Raw genomic sequence first — 24,073 nt, 5'->3', positions numbered from 1 at the left:
TTCTTGGTTTTTATATGATAGGAGCCTTGGAACTGTTAAAGCTTCCTGTAGTAGATTTGTTCTGATGGGAGATACAGTTTTTCTCTGTTCACCTTTTTATTGTTTCAAGCTGTTCAGACCTGGAGCCGACGAGGCCGAGCAGTGGGCAGCCAAGGTCCCTGCTTGAAACTGTCAGCTCTAGACCTGCCTGTTAGTACTGTACAAGCCAAAGAGGTCTGAAGAGACTTTTAATCTTAATATTATACATCAACTGTTTTTTAAATATTTTAAAAGATCAAAAAAACAAATAGGCATGAATTTATATTATACTCCATAGCTATTGCAACAAATGTGGTGTTAACCTGTGTTCTTGTTTGATTTGCCATTAAAACACAAAAAATAGATGCTTGCACCAGATTCTGAATAAATATTTTTTAGGACTTATTTTTGTCTTAAACCACTATCAGAAAAAAAATTTATATCTTTATTAAACATCCATACATTTACAATCTCATCATACACATCAAACATTCATACATTTAAAACATCTGTACAAAAATAACATTTCTGCAAATTTCCAGTCATCTAAGGCAAAAACTGCATCCTGTGTGCAGAAAGACTACAGGACTCTTACAACTGGCTGAGGAGCTTTCAGAAGCAGTGAGCTGGAAAAGCACTTTCTGCAGTGTGTTGAGCTCCTGTACCAATCCCACTCCTTCTGTCTAGCAGGGTCTGGTCCCATCATGTGCTCATAAAGCTGCCTGTACCGGTCAGCCAGGTCTCCAGTCATGGGTCCAGGGCGTTTCCTTGCACTGTTCTGTTCAGGTCCTGCTGTGATGGAACCAGTGTAACGTGCCCATACTGCCCAGCATGGCCTGAAGATCAAGACTCCTCATGACCAGGTCTGAACATGCCAACATGCTTCAAAAGCAGCTTTTGACAGTAAATCACAATGCTCATTATTTCAGCTTATTCTCATGCTAATAGCCACTAAAATGTTACTGCCTTAAAATAGAATGAAAATTGATTCAAATAATAATCCCAGCTGTAACTGCAGTTTGTACAAAAGGATATGGTAGTGACAAATACAGAAGCTTGCTTTGAGTTTAAGAGTTATAAAATGTGTCCCTGTCTAAACATGATGAAATGAGGCTAGAGCTCAAATGACAAGCACTACGAAACTCCGTGAGTGAGCTCATTTCATCTGTGCTTAGACTCTGAAGTGACGTGCAAGGCGGATGATCGGAGCACCAGACAACAGGTCACATTTCAGTTTTGACCTCTAGTTTCTAAAAGGTAACCTCTTCATCCCATTCAGGCACACAGCGGAGCTGGAGCCTGTCCCGACAAGCCACAGGTGTAAAGTCTTAAAATATTAATTTATATAATTTAACAAATACGTCACACTCAGGTTGTCCGTTTACATTCAGAACAGCAAGGGTGTGTCCTGGGGCTCCTGTCAGTCTGACATGAGTCTGACTTCATTCTCATCATTCCAGCGCATCCGGGTTTCCAGAGTTGCGCTTTCCCAGCTGCCCCCGGAGGCCAGAACTGCCAAATGAAAAGCTGCAGAATGTGATAAGTGAAAAAGTACAGGCACACTGTAGCCGGACAGCATGTACTTTCTAACTGGGTTTTTCTTCCAGAACTTTGTCGTGTTCTCAATGTACAATAATGTTCCTTGGACTTCAGGACTGAATACTGGAAGACTACTCTTTGGTGTCTGGAATTTAATTCTTAAGTTTTGAATTTTTCAATTTTTCAGTTCTGAATGGTAGTTTCTATCACACTTGTCTCCTTCCGAGAGGAGAGTCAGATTATTTTGGAACAACAGCACCGCCTAGTGGTCACTATGCTAACACAAGCTGAAAGATGTCTGATGAGTCGCTCTTGCAAGGTTTCTGTGATTCAGGGGAATGTCTAGCCGTACTCACACTGCGGCTGAGGCCCCAGAGGCAGCTGGGATCTGTTAACAGAAAGATGTTGTATAAGACATGGGGGGAATTCTCCTGAGAACTCACAACGTTCTTCTTACGAGTCTATTTTCTGTATGAACTCTGCCACCAAAGATTTCATTGGGTTTGTGCTCAAATTGTAATGTGGTGAAGGGAAGATAAAATGGCTTTGCACTGCAACAGGGTTTCAGAAACATTCTTAAACCTAAGATGAAAAATACTTTGAACTGATTAACATCAGGGAAGAGAGAAAAGCAGATTTCGTCCAAATGTACCTTAATGGTAACCTGAACACTGATCCCTGGTTCACAGATGCACAGAGCCAACCGAAAAAAAATCTTATTTTGTGAATTTGTTTCATGTGGCAAACATCGTAGTAGAAGCAGGGCACAGAACGGCGGAGGCGAGGGGTCTGGAGGGGTGGGAGCGCATCTCTTACCTCCACAGTGTCCCCCAGGAGGGCCTGGGCGGCGGCCTGCTCCGCCTCGCGCGGGGGCTGCACCTCCACGTCGGCGCTCTTCTGCAGCTGCTCCACCAGCTGCACCGTGGTGCTGAGGTGAGCTCTGATGGCCTCCATTGACTGCTGCTGCTGTTTGGTGATCTCCTCCATCTGCGCGCAGAGGGCTTTGTGCCGGGCCTTGACTGCAGACAGCTTCTCCAGCAGCTTCACAGGGTTGTCCTGCAAACATCCACAGCCTGGCTCAGCCATGAACTCGCCCACCCCTGCGTCTCGAGCAGCCGGTGAGGCACCTTCGGTCTGTACGGCCAGTCATGGGCTACAGATTCAGTTACTTGTGTTACTCTGCTGCGTAATGACAACTACATGAGCTCCAAGCCCCTTTAGACAGGGTCAGACTAAAGAACAGTGAAACACCACACACCTACTGTACACAGGGCAAAGAAGCAGCAGCTCAAGAATGCATTTCTATGTGTTGTAGTAAATATGTACCATCCTGAAAAAAGGCTTTTCAAAGGTTATTTTTCTACATTTCTAAGAGTAAAAAAAAGATTTGGTTTTCACAGACCAATCACTTGCTCTTTAAGTAAAGACAGTGGATGTGGTTCAGTGGTGCACATGATTTGCCTGTGTTAGCTGCTATTTAAAGAATATGAATGGAGCCCATGTGTTGCAGTTGACTGAGACTGACAGACTCCTCTATTTCTCCCATCATGTACCTCAGCGGCTCCACTTTCTGCCATTTTAGTCATGAACTCAAACTTCAGCTGTTTCTCCAGGTATCCCAGGTCAGACTCTGCCTTCTGGAACTGAAAAGGAGGAGAAAATGTTCACTCAAGCACCGTACAACACTACTGGAGATAAAACAGAGATCCCCCAGCCTCACTGCATTTTATCCCATTTCATCCGAATTCTAGTGCTGGGGACCACTGGGTGTCAATTCGCCTTTATTGCAAATTGTATAAAAACAGAAGTTAGTTTAATAGTCAAGTCAAAGAGCCCCTTTAAATACAACTACAAAACATCTGCATTCTTTTTATGCAAAAAATTGCAATTTTACCCCTTACAGATTTAATAATTGATTAAAGCTGCCTTCAACATAGAAAGCACATTTGAACAGCCCTCTTACAAATACCAGTTCAGGACCAAGTATGAAACTACTTGTACTTGTGTGAACTCCAAAATGAGAAGCTGGCAGTGTGACCTTTTGATTAAGGAACCTAACAGAAAGGACATGATAATTAGCAGAAGTTATTCACAAGAACCCAGGGTTTGATAAATACACCCAGTTTTCAAATTCAGAGTATGAGGAAGCTATTGTTTAAACAGGCTTAAATATATTGCATTAAGATTTCCATTTCTTCACACAACCTAATCCAATTCAACCCCTCTACCTCCGATGCACACGTAGGGCTGTATGTATCCATGGACAGTTCTATGCACGAAGCAGAGCACACTCTTCACCTGTGGCCAAGGAAGGCTTCCTTAGTAAAGAACACAACCCAACTAACTGGTTTATTAAATGTTCTCCCAAGCTCCAGCTTCACAGAGGCTGCAGACACATGGCCATTGGGAGAGCAGGGCAGCACTTGGGCGCTGCACCCTGAGCACAGTACCGACAAGCCTCCAGAACTCAGGACTGACCAGGTGTGCTTTCAAACCGCACTCTGAAAAACACACCGTCGCTGTGCAAGCTTATGCAGAGAAATGACATGAGTGTGAAATTGACAGAAGGGAGGAGAGGCGATGGATTCTGGATTCATGTTTTTAATTACTCTTGTGATCACCGTTTTCCCACACCCCAAAACTGCTAACGTTAAATTATGGGAGTTACAAAAACAGAAATTACACAACATCAAACAATAAAACTACTATATCCAAATCTTCTACAAGGTGTGCTTGTGCTGCAGTCAGATAATCGTGAGAGCAGTGTGACGCCACCAGGGTAAACTACCCCTCACCGGGGTAAAAGCAACCCTGAGCCCCAGGGGCCCCACCCGCTGTCCTGGAGGGAACAGGAACAGGGGATTGGAAGTGGCAGCTCAGAACAACAGTTCTTACAGTGGTGTCCTGCTTTGATGCGGTATCTCAAAATGTGTCAGAATCTGTAATGAATGTGTCATGACTGCAAAAAATGTTTTTGCAGGGTTGTGGTGAAGCTGGTGTAAAATCAGGCACAAAAAAAATATGCATGGTACACATACCATGGCCACACTCACACAACAGCTGGATGAGCTCCAACAAAATAGCAAACAAAATACAGGGGCTGACAATGCAAAATGTATATTTTTATTTTAGAGGAAAGCCACACTATGTTCTCACTGCTCACAGAGAACTGAAAATCATCCCCACAAAAACACATTTCTAATTCTTCGCACACTCTTGACTGATGACATACTACACACTGAGTTTTGATTGAAAAGAACTGATAATTGTGCTGAAGCTGAAAAATCCCTCAAATCACAATAAAAGATGATGTCCCCTGCTGTTTTCCTAAATGTTTCACACATTAAACTGTACTCACTAATCTGTATTCTTAAATCTTTACGTCACTGTAATCCCTGACTACTTAGTGACACAAGATTAAATTTAAATTTAAAGACGGTGATATTGCATTACAGTCAGAGCAGTGCATCTAGGCCTTACTGTGCAATTCTGATTTTTCCTTTTTCTCCCCAGTTTGTACAGGTTAATTCAAATCCTCAGTGGTCGTCTTACCTTAAGCCTTTCCTGAACGACAGCAGACATGTTGAAAGTCAGAAAGTAATACAGTAATATAGACCTCGTTGGGAGTGTGACTCCAGTGTATGAATATGCTGCCCCCCCAAGTGTTTTTGGAGGTGCATTATGAGATGGAAGGAGCTCTCGTCCCCCAGAGTACTGCCCAGGGAGCGAGAGAGATTGGTGTTCTCTGATTCAAAGTCCTCACTCAACACAATCTGCAAGACAGGGTTCAGAAACTCCAGACCTGTCCTGCACACCTCTGTAGGCTCTGTAGGCCTGAGCGCCGGGCTGGCGGACAGCGAGGTGCCGGAGGTCAAAGGCCGCTCTGGGAACGCCCCCCCTCCTGCTGCGCCAGGCCCCGTCCCGCCTCACGCCTCTGCGATGGCCGGTGCTCGGCTGCCCTCAGACGCTTTGACAATACTATTGCACTGCTAGCTGTCAACTACAGTAGTGCAATAAAGTCAGAGCAGCTGCCAGCAGCTCGCCTGCCTCTCTCCCTCCTGCTGCACCTCCCCCCAGGGACCAGCTCGGGCACAATCCCTGGCCAATGCCCTTTTAACATTGCACTGCTTTCTTTACAGGGTCACCAGTAGTACAACATAAAAGGGGCACTGGACAGACAAGATAGTGTGGAAGCAGGGGGTCCCCGACGCCCCAGAGTGGACACAGCCCCCGGTCCGGCCGGCAGTGGGGAGAAGGCCCTCACTCTCTCCTTCTCGTCACAGCGCAGGGCAGCACGGTCCTGTTCCTGTGTCCTTAAGTGTGAACTGAAAGGTTTTGGAAAGGGACAGGACCTTCTGCAGAGTGTGGTGGTACTGGTCAGGGCTCTGTCCCAGGGCAGGTGTAGCTCTTGTGCTGCTCCAGGATCACTCCAGCCTGCGCAATGAGCACAGATCACCGGAGCTTCGGACAGGAGAATCGGGCAAATTAATATCGAATTACAAGTTTTTGTCACCGCTACTAAAATTAACTCTGAAAACGAAAAACTCAAGATTTGTTTAAAACCCTGAAGTCCGTTAAGAAGAAGGTACAGGCTGAACACGCACAGTCTCTTCAATGGAGAGAAGCTTCAGGTAAAGGGAATTGTTCTTTATTTATGTTCCTTATTTATGTAAACTTAACCATTAATGGAAATACTGTTGTATCTGGGTGAAGAACTGGCCAAGTACTCGAGACCTGAATGTTAAATTACAAAACTGAAAAGAGTAACTTTCTGAGATTCGTGCGATTGAAAGCTGTTTCAGGAACAATGAGACCGGGGTCCCAGCTGCTGCAGCACCCTCCACCCCCTGCTCTGCACACAGGAGGACCTGCAGCACCCTCCACCCCCTGCTCTGCACACAGGAGGACCTGCAGCACCCTCCACCCCCTGCTCTGCACACAGGAGGACCTGCAGCACCCTCCACCCCCTGCTCTGCACACAGGAGGACCTGCAGCACCCTCCACCCCCTGCTCTGCACACAGGAGGACCTGCAGCACCCTCCACCCCCTGCTCTGCACACAGGAGGACCTGCAGCACCCTTCACCCCCTGCTCTGCACACAGGAGGACCTGCAGCACCCTCCACCCCCTGCTCTGCACACAGGAGGACCCGCAGCACCCTCCACCCCCTGCTCTGCACACAGGAGGACCCGCAGCACCCGCCCGAGCTCCAGCTGCTCCAGGACATCGGACAAGCCAGACAGGACAGGACACGGGGATTAACACTGCTGCGGGTCTGTAACAGCCAAGGAGCTGTGACAGCAGTCCAGCGCCTCCTGCTGGCACATCTCCCGGGTCAGACGGGAAAGAGCGCCACCTACTGCTCCACCAGCCCCACTTACAGCAAACCCGCGTCTTCCTCAGAGCTCACCCGTACCAGGAGGGCGGGATAAGGGCTCGCTGAGGCGAGGCCGCCGTCAGGCTCGGTATTATCCGAGGACTGGCCGCTGGGCGCCATCAGGGGCGAGCGCGGTTCTTCCCCTCCTCGCTCTGCGCCAATCAGAGCGCTCCGGCCCCGCCCCGCCCACCCCCGGGCTCCAGGTACCCGTATGCACACCAATGGGGAGCGCGAGACCCAGTTTGAAACTATTTTTTTTTTCCGAACGTTAACGGTCACTCGCCGGGAGCGCGCGCGCGCGGCCTCGTCTCCCGCGCGCAGCTCCGGCCCCGCTACTCGCCCCCCCGCCCGCCGCCTGCTCGCCCGTCCCTCCGCCGACACTCTCCCGGCGCCTCGGCCCTTCCTCCCCCGCCATCGCACAACACAGAAACGGGAGTGATTTTATCCCCCCCCCCGTTTTCGTTCGCTATTTTCGCCTCTTTCCTGTCCGCCGTCTGAGGGCGGCGAGTATTTGCCACAGACGGGGGAGGCTCCAAACGCACCGCGCGTACCTGCCAGCCCTCGTTTGTCCCATTTTTTCCTATCAATTTTTTAGATAAAACGGCAGCTTACCATCGCCTCCAGCTTATTGACTGGTGTCTCCATGTTGAATAGTTTACATTCCTCAGGCAGCCCCGTAAATACAAAGCCTGGGCTTCATGTAACCGCGAAGCCGATTGGTCACCTGTCAGAAATACTGGCCCCGGATTGGCCGGCGGAGAGAGACGCTGGTTACGGAATGGACGATCAGAGAGGGGCGGTCATCCAATAGCTCTCTACACCGGGATTGGCCAGTGACATCCCCCTGCTGCGATTGGGCGCCGTTTACAAAGCGTGAGCTTGTGATTGGTCGACCAGACTCGCCCAGGTGCACTAGACTGCCGTGGATTGGCTGATAAAGATCAAAGCTGTACATGAAGAAAAGCGTCCACCAATTGGCTGAGCGATTGCTCCTCGATGATTGGCTGAGGGATGAAGACTGTCGGTGTGGACTGGCCGACTCAGATCGCTCTGCGATTGGCTCCTTCCCCCTGCCCACCCCTCAGGTTTGGGCTCGCCCTGCCCCGAGCGGAGTTTCAAGGGGATTCTCGGGCTGTGATTGGCTGGGTGAGCTAGTACGCGCCGTAGCCGTAGCCAATCGCAGACGGGAATTTCCAGTGCCGCCAGAGCAGCTGTTACCCGATTGGTTGGAGACGCCCGTGCTTTAACTTTGAAAATTACCCGCTTTCACTTCCTGCCTTCGGGACTATCATGGCGAGGGTAAGGATGTGTTTTTCCCCGAGTACTGCAGATGTTTAAATATGGGTAATGGCGTTTTTAAAAGCGTGGCTTTCACATAGATGTGTGCTTTCGCTGCATGCTTCAAGAAGAGCAGGTTGACGATATCGAGTCGGCGGTATAAATACGTTTATTTTACAAGATGAGCGGAAATGAGAAAACGAGAGCAGCTGCGGTTCCGATGGGAAAACCTCAGTTCTGCTCGGGCTTCTCTGGAGCCGGCAGCGCGACAACGGGGCCACGCTGGGCCCCAGGTCTGCTGTCCGGGACCCCGGCTGGGAGTGCGGGTGCGACCTGTTTGTTTTCCTCTGCTCTGCCTCCCGCAGACTCTGACCCTCTCGGCGCAGCGGCGCAGGAAGAGGAGGTTCTGCAGGCGGGCCTGGGCGCTGAAGCACCCCAAACAGCAGGAGCCGCCGCCCGCCGCCCCGTCCGGCCCGTCCGGCCCACGGTAGGGTGGAGAGGGGCGAGGAGCTGGGCGGGCGGGCCTCGCTGCGGCCGTGTCCCGTCCGCTAACCGGTGTGTCTGTCTCTGCCGCAGCCCGGCGGAGCCGAGGACCAGCGAGTGCCCGGTGAGGCGGCTGGGCCTGGGCCGGGGCCTGGGAGCGGTGCTGCTGGCCGTGGGCGCCGTGTGCCACAGGTGGAGGAGCAGGCTGGCGCAGGTGTGTCTCCGGCGGGCGGTCGGGCCTCGCTGCTCTTGTATAGCTGTGATCCAAGTCATCACAAAATCTGAACACGTAGCTGGACAATATCCAGCAGTAACAATATCCATCTGCGTCTTCTCTAACCTCTTTAACCAGTACAGGATTGTGGGGGAGCTGGAGTCTCTCCTGGCAAACAGTGGCTGCAGGGCAGGGTACACCCTGGACAGGGCACACAGACACGCACACCAGGGCTAACTTTCCTAGAAGAGATTTACCCTGCCAGCATGTCTTTGGACTGTGGGAGAAAACCCATGTGATCATGAGAACATACAGGCTCCACACAGACAGCACCCCACGCCTGGAATTGAACCCAGGGACCTGTGTGGCAGCAATAATAACCTCTGCGCCACCCTGCCACCTGCCCCCTTACTGCTCCCACCAGCATTCATTAATAATTATGATAATAATAATTGCTTACACTTATATAGCGCTTTTCTGGACACTCCACTGGGGATCCCCTCCACCACCACCAGTGTGCAGCCCCACCTGGATGATGTGACGGCAGCCATAGTGCACCAGTACGCTCACCACACACCAGCTCTCAGTGGGGAGGAGAGCAGAGTAATGAAACCAATTCATAGAGGGGGGTTATTAGGAGGCCATGATTGGTAAGGGCCAATGGGAAATTTGGCCAGGACGCCGGGGTTACACCCCTACTCTTTTCGAGAAACACCCTGGGATTTTTAATGACCACAGAGAGTCAGGACCTCGGTTTTACGTCTCATCCGAAGGACGGCGCCTGTTTTTACAGTATAGTGTCCCCGTCACTATACCGGGGCATTAGGACCCACATGGACCGCAGGGTGAGAGCGCCCCCTGCTGGCCCCACTAACACCTCTTCCAGCAGCAGCCTTAGTTTTCCCCAGGAGGTCTCCCATGCAGGTACTGACCAGGCTCACACCTGCTGAGCTCCAGTGGGCTGTCAGCTGTGAGTTGCAGGGTGATATGGCTGCTGGCTGCTAACTGCTAATTAGCTGGTAGCAGTCCCTGGGGAGGGTTATCGAGTGTTTTACCCCGTCTTCCTGTCTGTTGGGCGTGCCAGGCCTGCGCCCTGCTGTGGGACACCCTGTTCCCCTGGCGACGGTACGCGCGGGAGCTGCACGCCCTGCGTCTGCAGGTGGAGGGGCTGCGGGAGGAGATGAGCCGCTGGGGCAGCACGCCACAGGTCAGACATGGACGCCGCCGCGTCGGGCTGGGGAACGGGGGACATGTCGCCGGCGGGCCTTCGGCCGATCCGGCCCGCATGGTAGTTGGTAGATCGCTGATCCAAGGATCTCTGCCGGTAGCTTCTTGAAGGAAGCCAAGGTACCATGTGTCTGGGCAGCCTGTTCCAGGCTCCCGCAACCCTTAGTGTACAGATGTGCTTCCTGTTCCCAGTTTTAAAAGCACTTTCACATAGTTTCTACTTGTCTGCCAGTGCGTGTTTCACTGTGCATTTTGAAGAAGTCTTCTGGTTTGAATTAGTCAGTGTTTGGATTATGCTTTGCAGTTTTTGTTGACATGTAATATCACCCATAAGTGTTCAGTTTGAGCTTTCAAGGTTTAATCAGAAGTATTAAATTTGCAAAAATGTGGTGACATTTGTTATAAAATGGGGCATCACTGGAAATGGGTGAATATTTTCACAAAATGCTGTATACACAGGGCTCACAAGTATCCATATTTAAATGTTTCACTGTTTTTATTAATATACCAGGTAGGAGCATTGATGTTACCAGTGGCTTTCTGTTGCTGTGGAGTCACTGGGAAGCGTTTCCTGTTCTCCTGCTTCAGTGACCTGGTTTCCCTGCAGGGTCTGATCTCGCTGTCTGTGCTTTAGCAGGCTGGTGAGAAGGAGGACGTGTGCTCCTGTCAGCGGCCTGCCCTGCTGCCCCCCGCCCCGCTGGTGCCTCCTCCACCCCCTCCGCCCCCCCCTCTGCCCCCAGCTGCGCCCCCACAGAAACCCCTCCACATCCTCAGGAAGGATGTGCCGCCCAAGCCTCCCCAGGTAACTGCGCTCGCGTGTTCAGAAGAAACAGTCCCACTGCACAGCCCGTGCACACACAAGTTAGATGCATTAAGTCAAACACCATGAACTATATTTAACTTTCTGCTGCAGTGTAGTTTTATTTTCAGTGCAATCTAGTTTTATTGGCTGCTGCTGTATGTCCAGAAGACGCTCATATCGCTCTGCAGCGGGAGCCTGGTGACTCTGGACCCGTTCTCCCACAAATCGAGTTTTCACGAGTAACTGAGCGTTGCAGGTTTGGTGACGGGCTGTGTACTTTAACATACTGTACCTCCCCAGACTTGTGACAGTCGTCTTTTCACACCCATGATAAGTCCCAGAAAGCAGGGAGCGCGTCTGTTTCACTCGTTGATGAGTGATGGGCATGTGGGGGCACTCGTGTGGAGAGAAACCGCGGTCCTGCAGTGTGCTGTGAAGAATGAGACCTGTGTTGTCCAGCAGCTGCCCGCGGTGAAGCAGGAGGTGCCCGCGGCCGTGACCCTGAGGGACCTGCAGGCCGTGAAGCTCAGGAAAGTGAGCCCCCTGGTGGACACGAAGAAGGTAGGACAAGAGCAGCCTCCACTCTCCCATACCGGCAGCCTCTCCAGAAACCGTAGTGCTGCTTGTGTGGTTTCCTTAGCTCTCTGAAGCGCTGCAATGAATTTTACTGTTATGTCATTCATACTGTTGAGGGTGTCAGTGATGTCTCTAGGACATATGGGTGTTTTTTAAAATGCCACTCAGACTAGTGTATGTTTCAAAATGGCAGTCATCCAGGTTCCATCAAACACCTTCCACTGAAGTGTGAGGACGGCGACGTCCTCTCTGCTGCCCCTTGTTTCGGTAGGACTGATTCCCTGGCAGCATGTGCTGCTGTCCTGTGTTTGCACAGATCACGGCTTCCTGCTTTCTGTGCTCAGAATATTGTGCCCTGGCACCAGTTCCAGCGTGACTGTGGACTGTTGGAGTCTTTTGGATTGTTTGTGCAGATTCGGTTTGTTGTCTTGGATGCAGGTGGTGTCCCCCGGGCGCCAGCGTGTCCCTCTGGTCACAGTGGCCGACCTGCAGAAGGTCAGCCTGAGGCGCTCTCACTCGGACCAGCCGCTCAAGCTCCGCATCTCTCTGACCAGGCAAGTGAAACTGCCATCCTCACGCAGGCCTGCTCCCAGAGATTGAGGCAAGCCACAGCCCGTTTCAGACAGTACGGGGGGCTGAAAAATCTGTTTCAAAACCATGAGTGTTGAAGTAAGTTCACACTTCTGAAACACACTGTTAATTCAGAGTAATCTAGATAATCTTCTGGATTTTCCTTGGTGGTTCCAACACAAGTCTACAAACGAGAGGGCGTCTTTCAGCCCCTTGTGTCCGTTCGGTTGCTGGCAGTATGTGGATTTGAGGGTTTCATCCAGCTGTGAGTCAACAGCCTGGCAGCTTCGTCCAGCTTCCCGTCCTCTGTGTAAAAACCACTCTTCCCTTTCCCAGACCTCCAGTGTCTGGCAGAAGTAGTGACTTCGGGTCACAACTGGAAACAAAATGGTGGCGTTTGGAAAAAGTTTCAGACCCAGGTGGTTTAGGTCAAACTCTGTGATCTTTTAAGAAACAACTGGGTGAAATTTTGTTCATCTGGCTTCTACACTAGAAAACAGGCGAAATAGGCTGAATGGCCTCCTCTCATTTACATTTTCTTGTGGTTTTGTTTTTTTTCTACCTTTTCAAATGTTGGTTTCTCTCTGGACAGGAGCCCCACCAAAAGCCCCCTCAATCTGCGCCGACAGCTGAAGAAGGTCGACATCGAGAGGTGGGACTTCCTCCCTGCACTTCCTGTGAAGGTTCAATCGGTGGGAAAGACAGGAGGTCAAGAGGTTCTAGTTCAGTAGTGTTTACACTAGTAGTGTTTACACTACTGAACTCGGTGCGCTGGCCTCTGTCGGGAGATGCACCTCCCGTCGTTTCTCAGAGCTGAGTTTCTGAAGTTAGAGCTGAATGATGCCAGAAGGCACCTGATTGGTCGGTCTGTGTTGCAGGAGTCCTGGGGGCACTCCGCTGTATGACAAGGAAAACCGGGAGACAGGCACTGGCCTCACCCCCATCATGACGCAGGCGCTGCGCCGCAAGTTTCAGGTACGATGTGCGTGGCGTGGAGCTTCCAGGCAGAAGATTCAAGTTTCTGCAGCTTTTCTTGGGAAGCAGTGGTTCAGAGATTAAATTTTCTGAAATTCCTTTCAGCTAAGGATGGGCTTTTGGTAGGGCTTCCAAAAAGTGCTGCTTATTTCACGCCTGTAACAGCAGCCAGGGAACTAGATCATTTTTTTAGAATCTTTAACTTTTTTTTAATTTCCAGAAATTAATTCTCGTCTTTCCTCCCACAGATTGCTCACCCAAGAAGCCCGTCGCCAAAATTCAGGGCTCCTGTAAACAAAAGCTTTGATGATCAAAGCTGAACGTTTCCTTTTATTTGTGGTTCCTTTCTTTTAAGGAGATCTGTGGTGTGCTAGAAAATGCTAAGCCAGTTAAACGGACGCAACTCCTGTTATATAGCAGTTTGGTCCGTTCCAGGTTTTTCAAGAACATGTGCTCAACCTTGCCAGACTGTTGCACTGAGTGACCTTACATTTTCTGGTTCAACAGTGCATGTTTACTAGAGACGGCAATGGACTGCAAAACCTGAAATGGATCAAACTGCTATGCCATGGGAGTTTTGTACGTTTTGCTAGCAGCCATGGCTTGTAAGAGCTTTGTGACTGCTGCTGACAAAAGAGGTGGGATGCCATCTGTGCACTTTGTGTTTTATATGATGTTTCTCTTATCTGCTTTTAATGTAACCTGGAGGTGCGGCGCTACAGTCCTGGAGTGACAGTCGGGCAGGTCTTACAGGTGCCTGTACAGCTGACTCGCCTCGGGAGCTGGCAGGAGGTCTTGACTGGGCCCAAACAAGCCAGTCACTCTTTTACAGCGAGTTCGGGAGGAGTGAAGACCTGCAGACAGTGGTTCTCCAGGACTGGACCTGTGCCATCCTGATGCAAAGTGTTTTTAATTCCTGCTTTTACAAAGGAGAACTCTGTAGGTGCTGGAGTCTCTGTATGGGGCCCTGGGGTTGGGAACTGAAGTGGGAAGCTCCAGGTGGGAGTGCCATGTGACCGCAGCAGCTCGAGGTCGGACATTGTCCTCCTGCCCCGGGCAGACGGATATGGGAAAGCTGGAGGTGCTGCAGGCCTGGCTGATTCAGTTCCATGACACAGTCCTTCAGAGGAGCCGGTGTCGGTTGGAGCTCCTAGCAGACAGCTGTTGTCTGACGTGTTGGTGGGGCAAGAGGAAGTCTGGAGCTCTGGCGCCTCACGCCACCCCTGCCCAAGACTGGAGCAGCAGGGGCAAAGCTTCAGCCCCAAGGCCAGCTGCCCTGTCCTGCAGCTGCCTCCCCTCTGAGCTCCTGTTCCCAGTGGTCACAGCCGTCGGACTGGCCTGGCAGGTGCTTCACTCCTACAGGCGGCAGACGGAGCCAGATGTGGGGTTCACCTTGCCTCCCTGATTCGGCTACGGGGAGAGGAGGTGCTGTGCCCCCAGACTGGGCAAGACTGTAAGGGAGGGAGGGAGCAGACCAGCCCAATTCTCCACCCTGTCCCTCTCTACAGGAGCCCCTGGGCTTGCTTACCCTCCTCTGCCTCAGGCTGCCACAGTTTAAAAAAAATCACTAGCTTTAACACACTGGGACACAGGTAGACCAACACAATACAAACACACGATGTTTATAGGTTTGGAAACCAAACAGAAATCTGAGCTGGTCAGCGACAGCTGTGGATTTGTACAGTGCCAATTCCCCAAACCCTGTACTTCCAAGTATAAAGAGCTTCTGCGTCCTGCAATTTGACCAGCCAGCTGTGGGAAAAGTTGTATAGTGCAAAAGCCAATTTAGCCTCCTGGGTTAAGCCTAGGAGGGCTACGCTGATGCAGTATTATAATTTCAAGTGGACATGTACAAAATTGGAACAAGTAAAGGTTTATTCCATTCTGAAAAGAAAAGAGACATTATGTCCCTTTTCCTTCCAGCAGGAATAAACCTTTACTTGTTCCTTTGCAGCCTATGCATGCTGATGCAGCTCCCTATGGGAACATTCTGCATTCCAAGGCAACCTTGCAGCCTTCAGTCCAAATATTGTACATCTGTCCACTACATACTGGCAGAAGATCCTCAACCCCTGCAGTCTGGACGGGCGCCAGCTGTGTTCTTTTTAGGGTTCAGGGTTCAGAGGAGGATTAGGGTCAGGGAGGGATTAACTAGCATCTGTCCAATCGATAGCTGCCTAGCGTATAGGGGAGTCAGTTCTTGTTTAACTGTGCTGTTTACCAAGTTCTCAACATGAAGAGTTTACTTAACCTATAGAACTAAGATTTTAAAGAGCTTTATTTGCACACCCTGTGTTATTTAACAATCTGAGCAGGGACCTGTATGTTTTTTATATATATTTCTGTGTAAGTGAGTAAAACGTGCACAACGGTTACTTGACTTAAAGGAAACAACACTTTCCAGCTGTTACTTTATGCAGCTTTGCAGAGTATTTGGCGCATATCGGAAATGTTTTTCTAATTTTATACTTTTGTTAAGGGTTTATTTGGTGTAAGATTTTTACATGGCTGTCTTTGTGAATTTACCGTAATTAAGGTTAACTACTTAACTATGTTAAGAATGCATGTGAGACATTTACTGTTACATTGAACACTGATAATAAGCAAACTTGTATCACTTGCCTTTCTGATCATTTCTCGTGACGCCGGTACTGACTGTAGTGACCATATTAATGTTTCCTAACTGTGGCTTTTCCTAAGTAATTCAGTTTGGCCACCTGGAATTAGTGATATCACCCCTGTGAGTTCCATATTATCTTAGGAAATTGATTACTATTTATTCCCAGAGTGACTGTTTTCTGGCAAAGTTTGTTTTTTATTAATTGCATTTTTTAGCAACAACTAGGGCATGCAATTCTTGTATAAAGTGCTGCTAGTGCTCACCCGAGAACATTTTTGTCTGATTTGCAGTGATTTCACCAGACCTCTCAGCGTGTTGATGTTCAGGCCTGCTGGTTATTTTTGGTCTTGGTCTCGATTAGAAAGAGGAGAGAAGCTGGATGGTCCCTGTGTGGACAGAAACACCCACCCTGCCTCTCTGGCAGCAGCCCAGTCTCTCCTTTTTCACTGCTCGTTACTAGCAGTATTTATTGCCCCAAGCTACCCTGAAAAGCTTTGAAGAATTGCATTTGAAGTATGTTTTATTCCTTTTCCAAATCCAGCTAATAGCAAGTTAGATTTTCTTTATCGAGTCCAGTAACTAGCACTCCAAACCTTGCTACACCGAAGAGCGGCTCAGGCAGCTCCAGCAGCGGAAGTGAGACATGTAGCAGGAACGCTGGGCTGACGCTCCTGCTCCTACACACAGGGCCACAGGGGCTTTAATTACAGAGCAGTCAGGACCTCAGCCAGTCTCATCCCAACAAAAGCACCTCCTACAGCGCACTTTCCCTGACTGGGTCATCCAGCCCTTTCCTGACCACTTCTCCCCCACGCCCCACACGCTGGGATCACCTCAGATCGGGCACCGGCAAGCAGCTCCAGTCCACGACGCAGGAGTCCGTGCTGGACGGTGGTGGACGCACTGCGTCCCGAGCTGGCAGGAGAGGAGGAAGAGGGGGAGGAGCGGCTCTGTCCATCGGAAAGACCCGGACGCAGGCGCTAGTCCCCGCCCAGCCTGCGGGCTTCATGCCAGCCCTGTAAGGCATAGATTTCTGGAGACCTGCAGCAATACAATACAAGTGTGAGATATAAACATCAACTGGCAATAATTTGATAATTTTACATAATTTAGAGCAAAAATCCAAATATCCTTTTTTTTTAAAAAATCTTGCTGAATTGACCAATATTTTAAACAAGTGTTCCTAATCTTTAATTAACTGATGATTTAGAGTGAGAATAAGTGGATTAGGGATCTCCAATAGCAGGGTTGCAGAACGCTGCCCTGAAGAAATGGTCTCAAGATCTATACATTTATAAAACACTCAAAGGGCATCATGGGGCTGGTATGCCACAGGCCTCCAAACTCGGATAGGAACGATAACTATATAAAGGCATCTGGGATTTATGAATAAAGGAAGAAGTGGGTTTATGGATTTTAGCTTTCCTTGAATAAAACTATACAAATTTCAGGATCTGAAAATGAAATGGTTGACGTGGTGGAAAAACTGATTTCTTTCTCTGTTAGAACACCTACTAAAGAGATCTCCTCTATTGATCCAGTCTTTTCAAACAATCAAGACAAAATGCAATCTGAAAATTTGCCTTTGATTGTAACGACCAATTCAGTTCTCTACTACTAATTTATAGATGAAAAGTACAAAGCGAGACAACTTTGCGGGTTTTAAGAGCGGTATTCCATTGGCTACCCATGTCAGCAACACTGATGTACTGTAGACTGTTTACAAATGGCTATAAATCAATGTACCTAGGGAACTATGTACTGTAACTACAGTAATCTTTTAACGGCAAACTCTGTTACTGCAACATCGCAGCTGGGGCAAATTCAGTTTGTGGGGAAATAGTTTCCTACATTGCAAAATTCAGAAAAAAGGAGATTCTGACATTACGTACATTGTTGGTTAGATACAAGAAAGTGCATTTGATTTAAATGTATTTAAAATGTAAAATTGTTTACAGACCTAAATAGATAGGCTATATCCTGATTTGGAAGATCACGTATGAGACGTCACAATACTAAGAAGATTCGACTGAAGCTTACATCGTCCTGACGATCAGCACGACACCTACTGCGGCTGCGCCCGTGTCCGCAAATCGCCTGAGCGGGTTGCTTGTTTCCACCCGGACAGGTTTTACCGCGGCCCGCGGCTCTCGGAAGTGTTCCAGGTCTCCTACCGTGTAAGCTCTGTTTTCTCAGCCCGTGAAGATGGCGGCGCCCGTGTCAATGGGAGAGCTGCTGCGGTCGGAGCAGCTGGAGGACCCGCTGTACAAAGACGAGGGGCTGTGTGTGCTGGGGATCTTCGGTAAAAGCGCCCTGCAGCCCAGCTCCGGTAAGGAATCGCTCATCAACACGCTGGCTGACAAGCACGTCTTTCCTCTGTTTGGGCCGGAGGGGGATGCGGATATTCCCGGAGGAGGCAGCTTGATTCGCGCTTACTATAACCAGGAGAGCCGCGTTCTGTATCTGGTCCTCACCTCCGTGTGTGACAACCGGCAGCTGCTCCGGGCCTGCGAGGCGCTGGGCTCCGGCCTCGGCCACGCCGAGGCTCACGACTTCTGGAAGGCGGCGGAGAAGCAGCGCTGCCTGCACCTGCTGTACCTCTTCTCGCTGTGCCACATCCTGCTGCTGGTGCACCCGACCTGCTCCTTCGATGTCACCTACGACCGGCTCTTCCGCGCCCTGGACGCGCTCCGGCAGAAGGCTCTGCCCCTGCTGCGGGCGGCCATCAAGGACTGCCCGGTCTCCAAGGAGTGGAAGCTGAACTGCAGACCTTGCCCGCCGCGCCTGCTCTTCGTCTTCCAGATGAACGGGGCTCTGAAGGTCAGTGGCGGGGCCGGTGCAGGGGCCGCGGCGGGCGGAGACGCCCCGGGAGGGAACCCGGAGAAGCCCAAGAAGCACTCTCCCCGGCGCCGCCTGCAGCACACGCTGGAGGACCAGATTTATCGCATCTTCCGCAAGAGCCGCGTCCTCACCAACCAGAGCATCAACTGCCTCTTCACCGTGCCCGCCAACCAGGCGTTCGTGTACGTGGTGCCCGGGCCCGAGGAGGACCCCGTGGGCGCCCTGCTGGGGCAGCTGCGAGGGCACTGCGCCCTGCGGGACAGTGAGCCCGGCGCCGTGCTGACGGGCCCCCGGCGCTACACGCAGCTGCGCCAGTCCGCCAGGCAGCCCTCCTTCACCGTGGAGGGCAGCAGCCTGGCGGGCGCTGGCGGGCAGCTGGTGGACTGCACGCTGAAGGAGTTCCTGTGGCAGCACGTGGAGCTCGTCCTCGCCAAGAAGGGCTTCGATGACAGCGTGGGCCGCAACCCTCAGCCCTCGCACTTCGAGCTGCCCACCTACAGCAAGTGGGCGCAGGTGGCCGGCCGGCTGCACCAGGTGATGCTGGACAGCCAGGACGAGGGTTCGGCCGAGCTGGCGCTCAAGGTGCAAGGGCAGCTGAAGGTGCTGGAGGGCTTTCTGGACTCCGATGCCAAGTTCTCGGAGAGCAGGTGCCAGAAGGCGTTGCCGCTCGCCCACAGTGCCTACCAGTCTAACCTGCCCCACAACTACACCACCACCGTGCACAAGAACCAGCTGGCCCAGGCGCTGCGCGTCTACAGCCAGCATGCCCGCGGCGTTGCCTTCCAGCGCTACGCCCTGCAGCTGCACGACGACTGCTACAAGTTCTGGAGCAACGGGCACCAGCTGTGCGAGGAGCGCAGCCTCACGGACCAGCACTGCGTGCACAAGTTCCACCTGCTGCCCAAGACAGGTACTGCGCCGTGCTGGCCGTCCCTCCCCAGAGCACAGCCCGGTGTTTGTGTCGGCTGTTAATGAGGGTGCCGAAGCTCCCTGGCACTCTTTTTCCCTCACCTGATAGAGCACTACCACAGGGAGCCCTCAGCCAGCTCTGCAGGAGAGGCAGGGTGCAGAGAGGACCCTGAGACTCCTACTGCAATGTGTTCTACAATCTTTACAAGCCAGCACAAGATGACAGAAAGAAATCTACACATGGAACCCTAACCCTACAGTTGCGCAGGGCAGGGGTTCAGGTGTGGGTTTGGCGGTCAGATTTTGTCCCTGATCTCTGCTCCTTCCTGTTTCCGCTGCAGGCGAGAAACCCGAGATGGACCGCAACCCGCCCATCCTCTACCACAACAGCAGAGGGCGCTCCACCAGTTCCTGCAACTGTGGCCGCAAGCAGGTGGCACGAGAGGACCCCTTTGACATCAAAGCTGCCAACTACGACTTCTACCAGGTCAGAGGGCAGAGAGGGGCTGGGCGCAGGGATGGGTTCTGGCCCGCAGACTCTGCACTTGCATGGGTGGCCACAAATATTGAATTCATGGACTTGTAACTTATCCTTCCCACTTCTCGTGTAATCGCCAGCTTGTAAACATAGACATTTAAAGTATCATCAGTCTAGCTTCACAAATAAGAGGCAGGACGTGCAGTTAGCTCTCTATTCTGTGATGTGATTGTAAAGTAGCAAACGAAGGTGAAGCTGTGTGAAACAATCACTGATTTATTTTATCTGGGAGGGGAGGTAAATGTCACTGACTCAGGGGATAACTGTGCCGGTATTGAAGGAACAACTGCAAAATGTTGTATTTGTAAACCAGCACTCCGGGAAGGAAGAAAATTAACTGCCTGTTTTCAGGAAAAACTGTTTTCAGTTTTAAATTACTGATCCTCATCTCAATGTAAGTTTTCATTTTTTCGTGTCAGTAGAACAGAGTGCCCGATAATAAGACAGAAAGCGTAATGTAGAGCTGCCCATCATGCACCTTTGACTCCATTGATGGTGGTAAAGTGAATTGAGGGCATTCTGACAATATTTTAATACAGTGGGGGAATGGCCTGGTGGCACAGTGCTTGGGCCCTGGCCTACTGTCTGTGTGGAGTTTGTATGTCCTTCGCATATTCCTCCCACAGTTCAAAGCCACACTGGTAGGTTTATTGGCTTCTGGGAAAACTGGCCCTGGTGTGAGTGTGCCCGTTGCTTGCTGGGATGAGCTCTGGCTCCCCTGGGACCCTAAATTGGAAGCAGCGCTTAGAAGACGGACGTTACAGAGTGGCCTGGTGGCTGAAGCAAAGGGAAGAGTTGCCAAGCCAGGCGTCTGCTGTGAGAGCCCAGTGGCCTGCAGGCAGGGCTTGTGCTCTGCCCTGAGGGCGAGGGCGAAACTGGCTTTCTGCTGTGCGAGCCTCTGGCTGATGCAGATGTCGGTCCTGCTCTTGCAGATGCTGGAGGAGAAGTGCTGTGGGAAGCTGGAGAGGATCCACTTCCCCGTGTTCCAGCGCAGCACCCCCGACCCGGAGCCGGAGTGCGACGAGGCCGCGGGGCCCCCCGAGGCCCCGGCCGAGGGCAGTGGGGAGGGCGAGCAGCTGAAGGAGGAGGAGGCTACCAGCCACACGCCGGGAGACAGCACCAGCCTGAGCCTGGCCCTCAGCCTGGGCCAGTCCGCGGACAGCCTGGGGCCCTATGGCGACGGCGCCGAGGGCCAGGAGAAGCGGCCCAGCCTGGCCGAGCGGCAGCCCTCCACGGTGGAGTACCTGCCGGGCATGCTCCACTCCGGCTGTCCCGAGGGGCTGCTGCCCAGGTTCTCCAGCTGGTCCCTGGTCAAGCTGGGCCCGGCCAAGGCCTACAGCTGCCACTCCGGACTCGACCAGCCAGGCTTCCTCCCGGGCTCCGCCTTCCTGCTGCCCTGGGACATCGTGATTCGCTGCCGGCCCGAGGAGGAGATGGGGCTGGCGGAGCCGCTGGACGCCGCGCCCTCGTCCTGGCCCGCGCCCAACAAGGCCCTGGCCGGGAAGCGGGCCGGGATGGCGGGCCTGGGCCGGGGCCGGCGCGGGCGGGATGACGTGGCCAGGGCCTATGTGGGCTTTGAGTACGAGGACGGCAGGGGCCGGCGCTTCATCAGCTCGGGTCCCGACAAGGTGGTGAAGGTGCTGGGCCCCGGGGGGCCCAAGGAGTCCGCCACGCGCGCCCTCAACTCCGACATGCCCCTCTACTTCCACTCGCCCACCCAGGGGCGCGGCCTCAAGCCGCACTACGCCCAGCTCGCCCGCCTCTTCATCGTCGTGCCTGATGCCCCCCTGGAGATCGTCCTCGCCCCACAGGTAGGGGGTGCTGATCTGTCCCTCTGTCTCTCCCTCCTCACCTTTCGCCTGTGTCTTTGCCTCTTTCTGTTCCTCGCTTCAGGAGAGTAAATGCTCTTGGCTGGCTTTCGTTTCTGTTTTCCAGTGTGTCTGGGTCTCTCAGTGCTGGGGCTCCTGAGTGGCCCCCCGTTAAAGACGCTGTCTTAGAGGACAGGTTGCAGCCGGTCGCTGGGTTGAGTCACAGTCTTGTGGCTGGGAGTCTCCACCAGCTGGAGCATTAAAGACTGACTGCTGTGTGACTCAGCAATGACAGGGGCAGGTTGGCAGGGTGTCTCTTCAGCCTTTTCAGCAAACAGCCGGTCCTGTGAGGAGCTGGGCACCTGCCTGCTTGCAGTGACATCAGCCAGAGTCATTCCAGTCCTCCGGTCAGGGCTGACTTTGCAATTCCATTGATCTTTTATCAGAAAACAGTCAATTCGATTCAAGCATCAGGCCAGCCCAGTGCGGGTTTGCACTTCATCAGTGCCTTCCAAAAGTATCCACCCCTTCCAGTGGTGTTCCACTTTGTTTAAGTACAGAGTGCTCAAGTGGAACAGTTTGATAGGTTAAGATGATTAATGTCAGTAAAAAAAACAACTGCCAAGATGAATTCCAAACTAATTTGCTGATTGCATAAGTATTCACCCCCTTGAGTCAGCAGGTTGGCAGCAGTAACAGCCGTGAGTCTTTTTGAGTAAGTCTTTGCTCACCGGGATTGTGCCAGCCTCATCCGTTCTTCTCTGCAAACGCGCTCGAGCTCGGTCATGCTGGCTGGGGACAGGAGCTGGGCAGCAGTGTCTTGCCACTGATTTTCTATCAGACTCAAGTCAGGACTTCATATACTTAGACCCTGTAGTGTGTAAGACCTACAGCTAATGGATCGGACAGCAGTACAGCGGGGAACTTTCTTCAGTCCGTATTTGTGTTCTGGGTGTAACAGGAGAGCAAACAGCCTTTGGTCACAGCAGACGGAGAGAGAGGTGGACTGGTCTGCGCAGACACCCTCCCTGTCCCGACAGAAGGCTTGGGGTGACTCTGTCTGCGTCCTGACCCCCCTGTCCTTGTCCCCCCCAGGTCCAGCCGGGCCCGCCCCCCTGCCCCATCTTCCACCCCGAGCAGAGCGAGGTGCTGCTGCCCCCGGACGGGTTCTGGGTGCTGCGCTTCCCCTACGCCTACGCCACGGAGCGCGGGCCCTGCTACCCGCCCAAGGACAGCCAGCAGCTGCCCAGCTTCCGGGTCCTGAGGGGCGCCCTGCGTGCCAACACCACCAGCCCACCCCCGCAGTGAACCCCCTGCGCCTCCAGGGACAGTGCCCCCGATCGCTCGGACGGCCCCGTGGCCCCGCGACAGGAGCGCCCGCGCCGCCGGCAGGACGCGAGGCAGCCGGGACAGACGCCAGACTCCCGAGACACGGCTCACTGGAAATCAAAGCCCGCAGAAGTCTGAGAGACCTGTGAGGGCTTTGTTGGGATTTCATTATTACTTCATTTTCTCCTCTCTTTCCGGTTAATCAGAAATATAACAGTTTCTGAGGAGAATCTGTGTTGTGTTCTACTTCCTTGCTTACAAACAAAGCGAAATCGCTGGCGAGCAAGTTCAGATCTGTTCTGAGGAGCATCTGAGTGGCTTAACGGGTAAAAGCCTGTGCTTCACACACAGGCTGGGTCTTGTCCTGCGGAGGCCTGTCGACGTACCAGCTGTCTCCAGTAAGAGCTACAGTGCTCAGCCAGCTAGTAGAGACAGGTTTGCAGATGATTACTTGACTGTAAACTCAACGATCATGACCTGCGACATAACGTAAAAAAAGAGAGTACCTGGAGTGTTTGCATTCCTTTCTGACACCAGGCTATTCACTAATTTAATAAATATAATAAGCGTTAGATTTTTTTGTTCTTCTTATCTCTGTGGTCTGTTGTTCTGACAAGCGGTCTGGCTTCTGTGTCTGAATGTTTCTCAGCTCTGTTTCACATGTGTGAACTCGGCCACAGTCTGGTGTTCGTGTGGAAGGACCCAGGTCAGCAACTAGAAAGGGTGTTTCGACATCCTGGTCAGAGTTTCAGGTTCAGTTGAACTAAGTCATGTGGGCCTGTCCAAGGAGCTGATAAGGTTCTGCATGAGATGAGGATTGTTTTCACAGAATGACCAGAAGGAGGATTGCTCATGGGTGTTCATGTTAACGTACTGCAGAAACTGTTTGCTAGTACGTGTTGCTCCAATTACAGTTTGTAGAGCACTGCCATTGGTTTAGGGCATATGCTTCAAGTTATTCAATTTTTTA

At 51.8% G+C, this 24,073-nt stretch overlaps 3 protein-coding genes across 5 annotated transcripts; 2 read left to right on the top strand and 1 right to left on the bottom strand.

Annotated features, from left to right (window-relative positions):
* Window positions 1-440: 440 nt before the first annotated feature.
* On the bottom strand, window positions 441-7,670 carry ska2 (spindle and kinetochore associated complex subunit 2). Of its 3 annotated transcripts, none has more exons than XM_088906901.1 (4): window positions 7,546-7,670; window positions 3,111-3,200; window positions 2,374-2,613; window positions 441-1,945 (listed from the first exon to the last, which is right to left on the bottom strand). In XM_088906901.1, exons 1-4 carry the CDS (start codon window positions 7,576-7,578, stop codon window positions 1,910-1,912), a joined length of 399 nt encoding a protein of 132 aa, XP_088763027.1. In that variant the 5' UTR covers window positions 7,579-7,670; the 3' UTR covers window positions 441-1,909. The 3 variants fall into 3 exon arrangements, with proteins under 3 accessions (XP_088763027.1, XP_088763025.1, XP_088763026.1); XM_088906899.1 differs by having other exon boundaries at window positions 441-810; XM_088906900.1 differs by having other exon boundaries at window positions 441-807.
* A 551-nt stretch (window positions 7,671-8,221) lies between these two features.
* Window positions 8,222-15,653, top strand: prr11 (proline rich 11). Its single transcript, XM_088907028.1, has 10 exons — window positions 8,222-8,232; window positions 8,577-8,698; window positions 8,788-8,908; window positions 9,993-10,115; window positions 10,773-10,937; window positions 11,400-11,498; window positions 11,952-12,067; window positions 12,676-12,735; window positions 12,962-13,058; window positions 13,307-15,653. Exons 1-10 carry the CDS (start codon window positions 8,224-8,226, stop codon window positions 13,376-13,378), a joined length of 984 nt encoding a protein of 327 aa, XP_088763154.1. The 5' UTR covers window positions 8,222-8,223; the 3' UTR covers window positions 13,379-15,653.
* Window positions 15,654-17,830: 2,177 nt separating this feature from the next.
* Window positions 17,831-23,677, top strand: smg8 (SMG8 nonsense mediated mRNA decay factor). The gene is made up of 4 exons (XM_088907197.1): window positions 17,831-19,429; window positions 19,770-19,915; window positions 20,899-21,777; window positions 22,870-23,677. Exons 1-4 carry the CDS (start codon window positions 17,884-17,886, stop codon window positions 23,080-23,082), a joined length of 2,784 nt encoding a protein of 927 aa, XP_088763323.1. The 5' UTR covers window positions 17,831-17,883; the 3' UTR covers window positions 23,083-23,677.
* Window positions 23,678-24,073: the final 396 nt, after the last annotated feature.

This window comes from Atractosteus spatula, chromosome 27 (genome assembly GCF_055471065.1).
Source record: "Atractosteus spatula isolate fAtrSpa1 chromosome 27, fAtrSpa1.hap1, whole genome shotgun sequence".
NCBI lineage: Eukaryota > Metazoa > Chordata > Actinopteri > Semionotiformes > Lepisosteidae > Atractosteus > Atractosteus spatula.
This window is presented reverse-complemented; position numbering and strand designations above follow the sequence as displayed.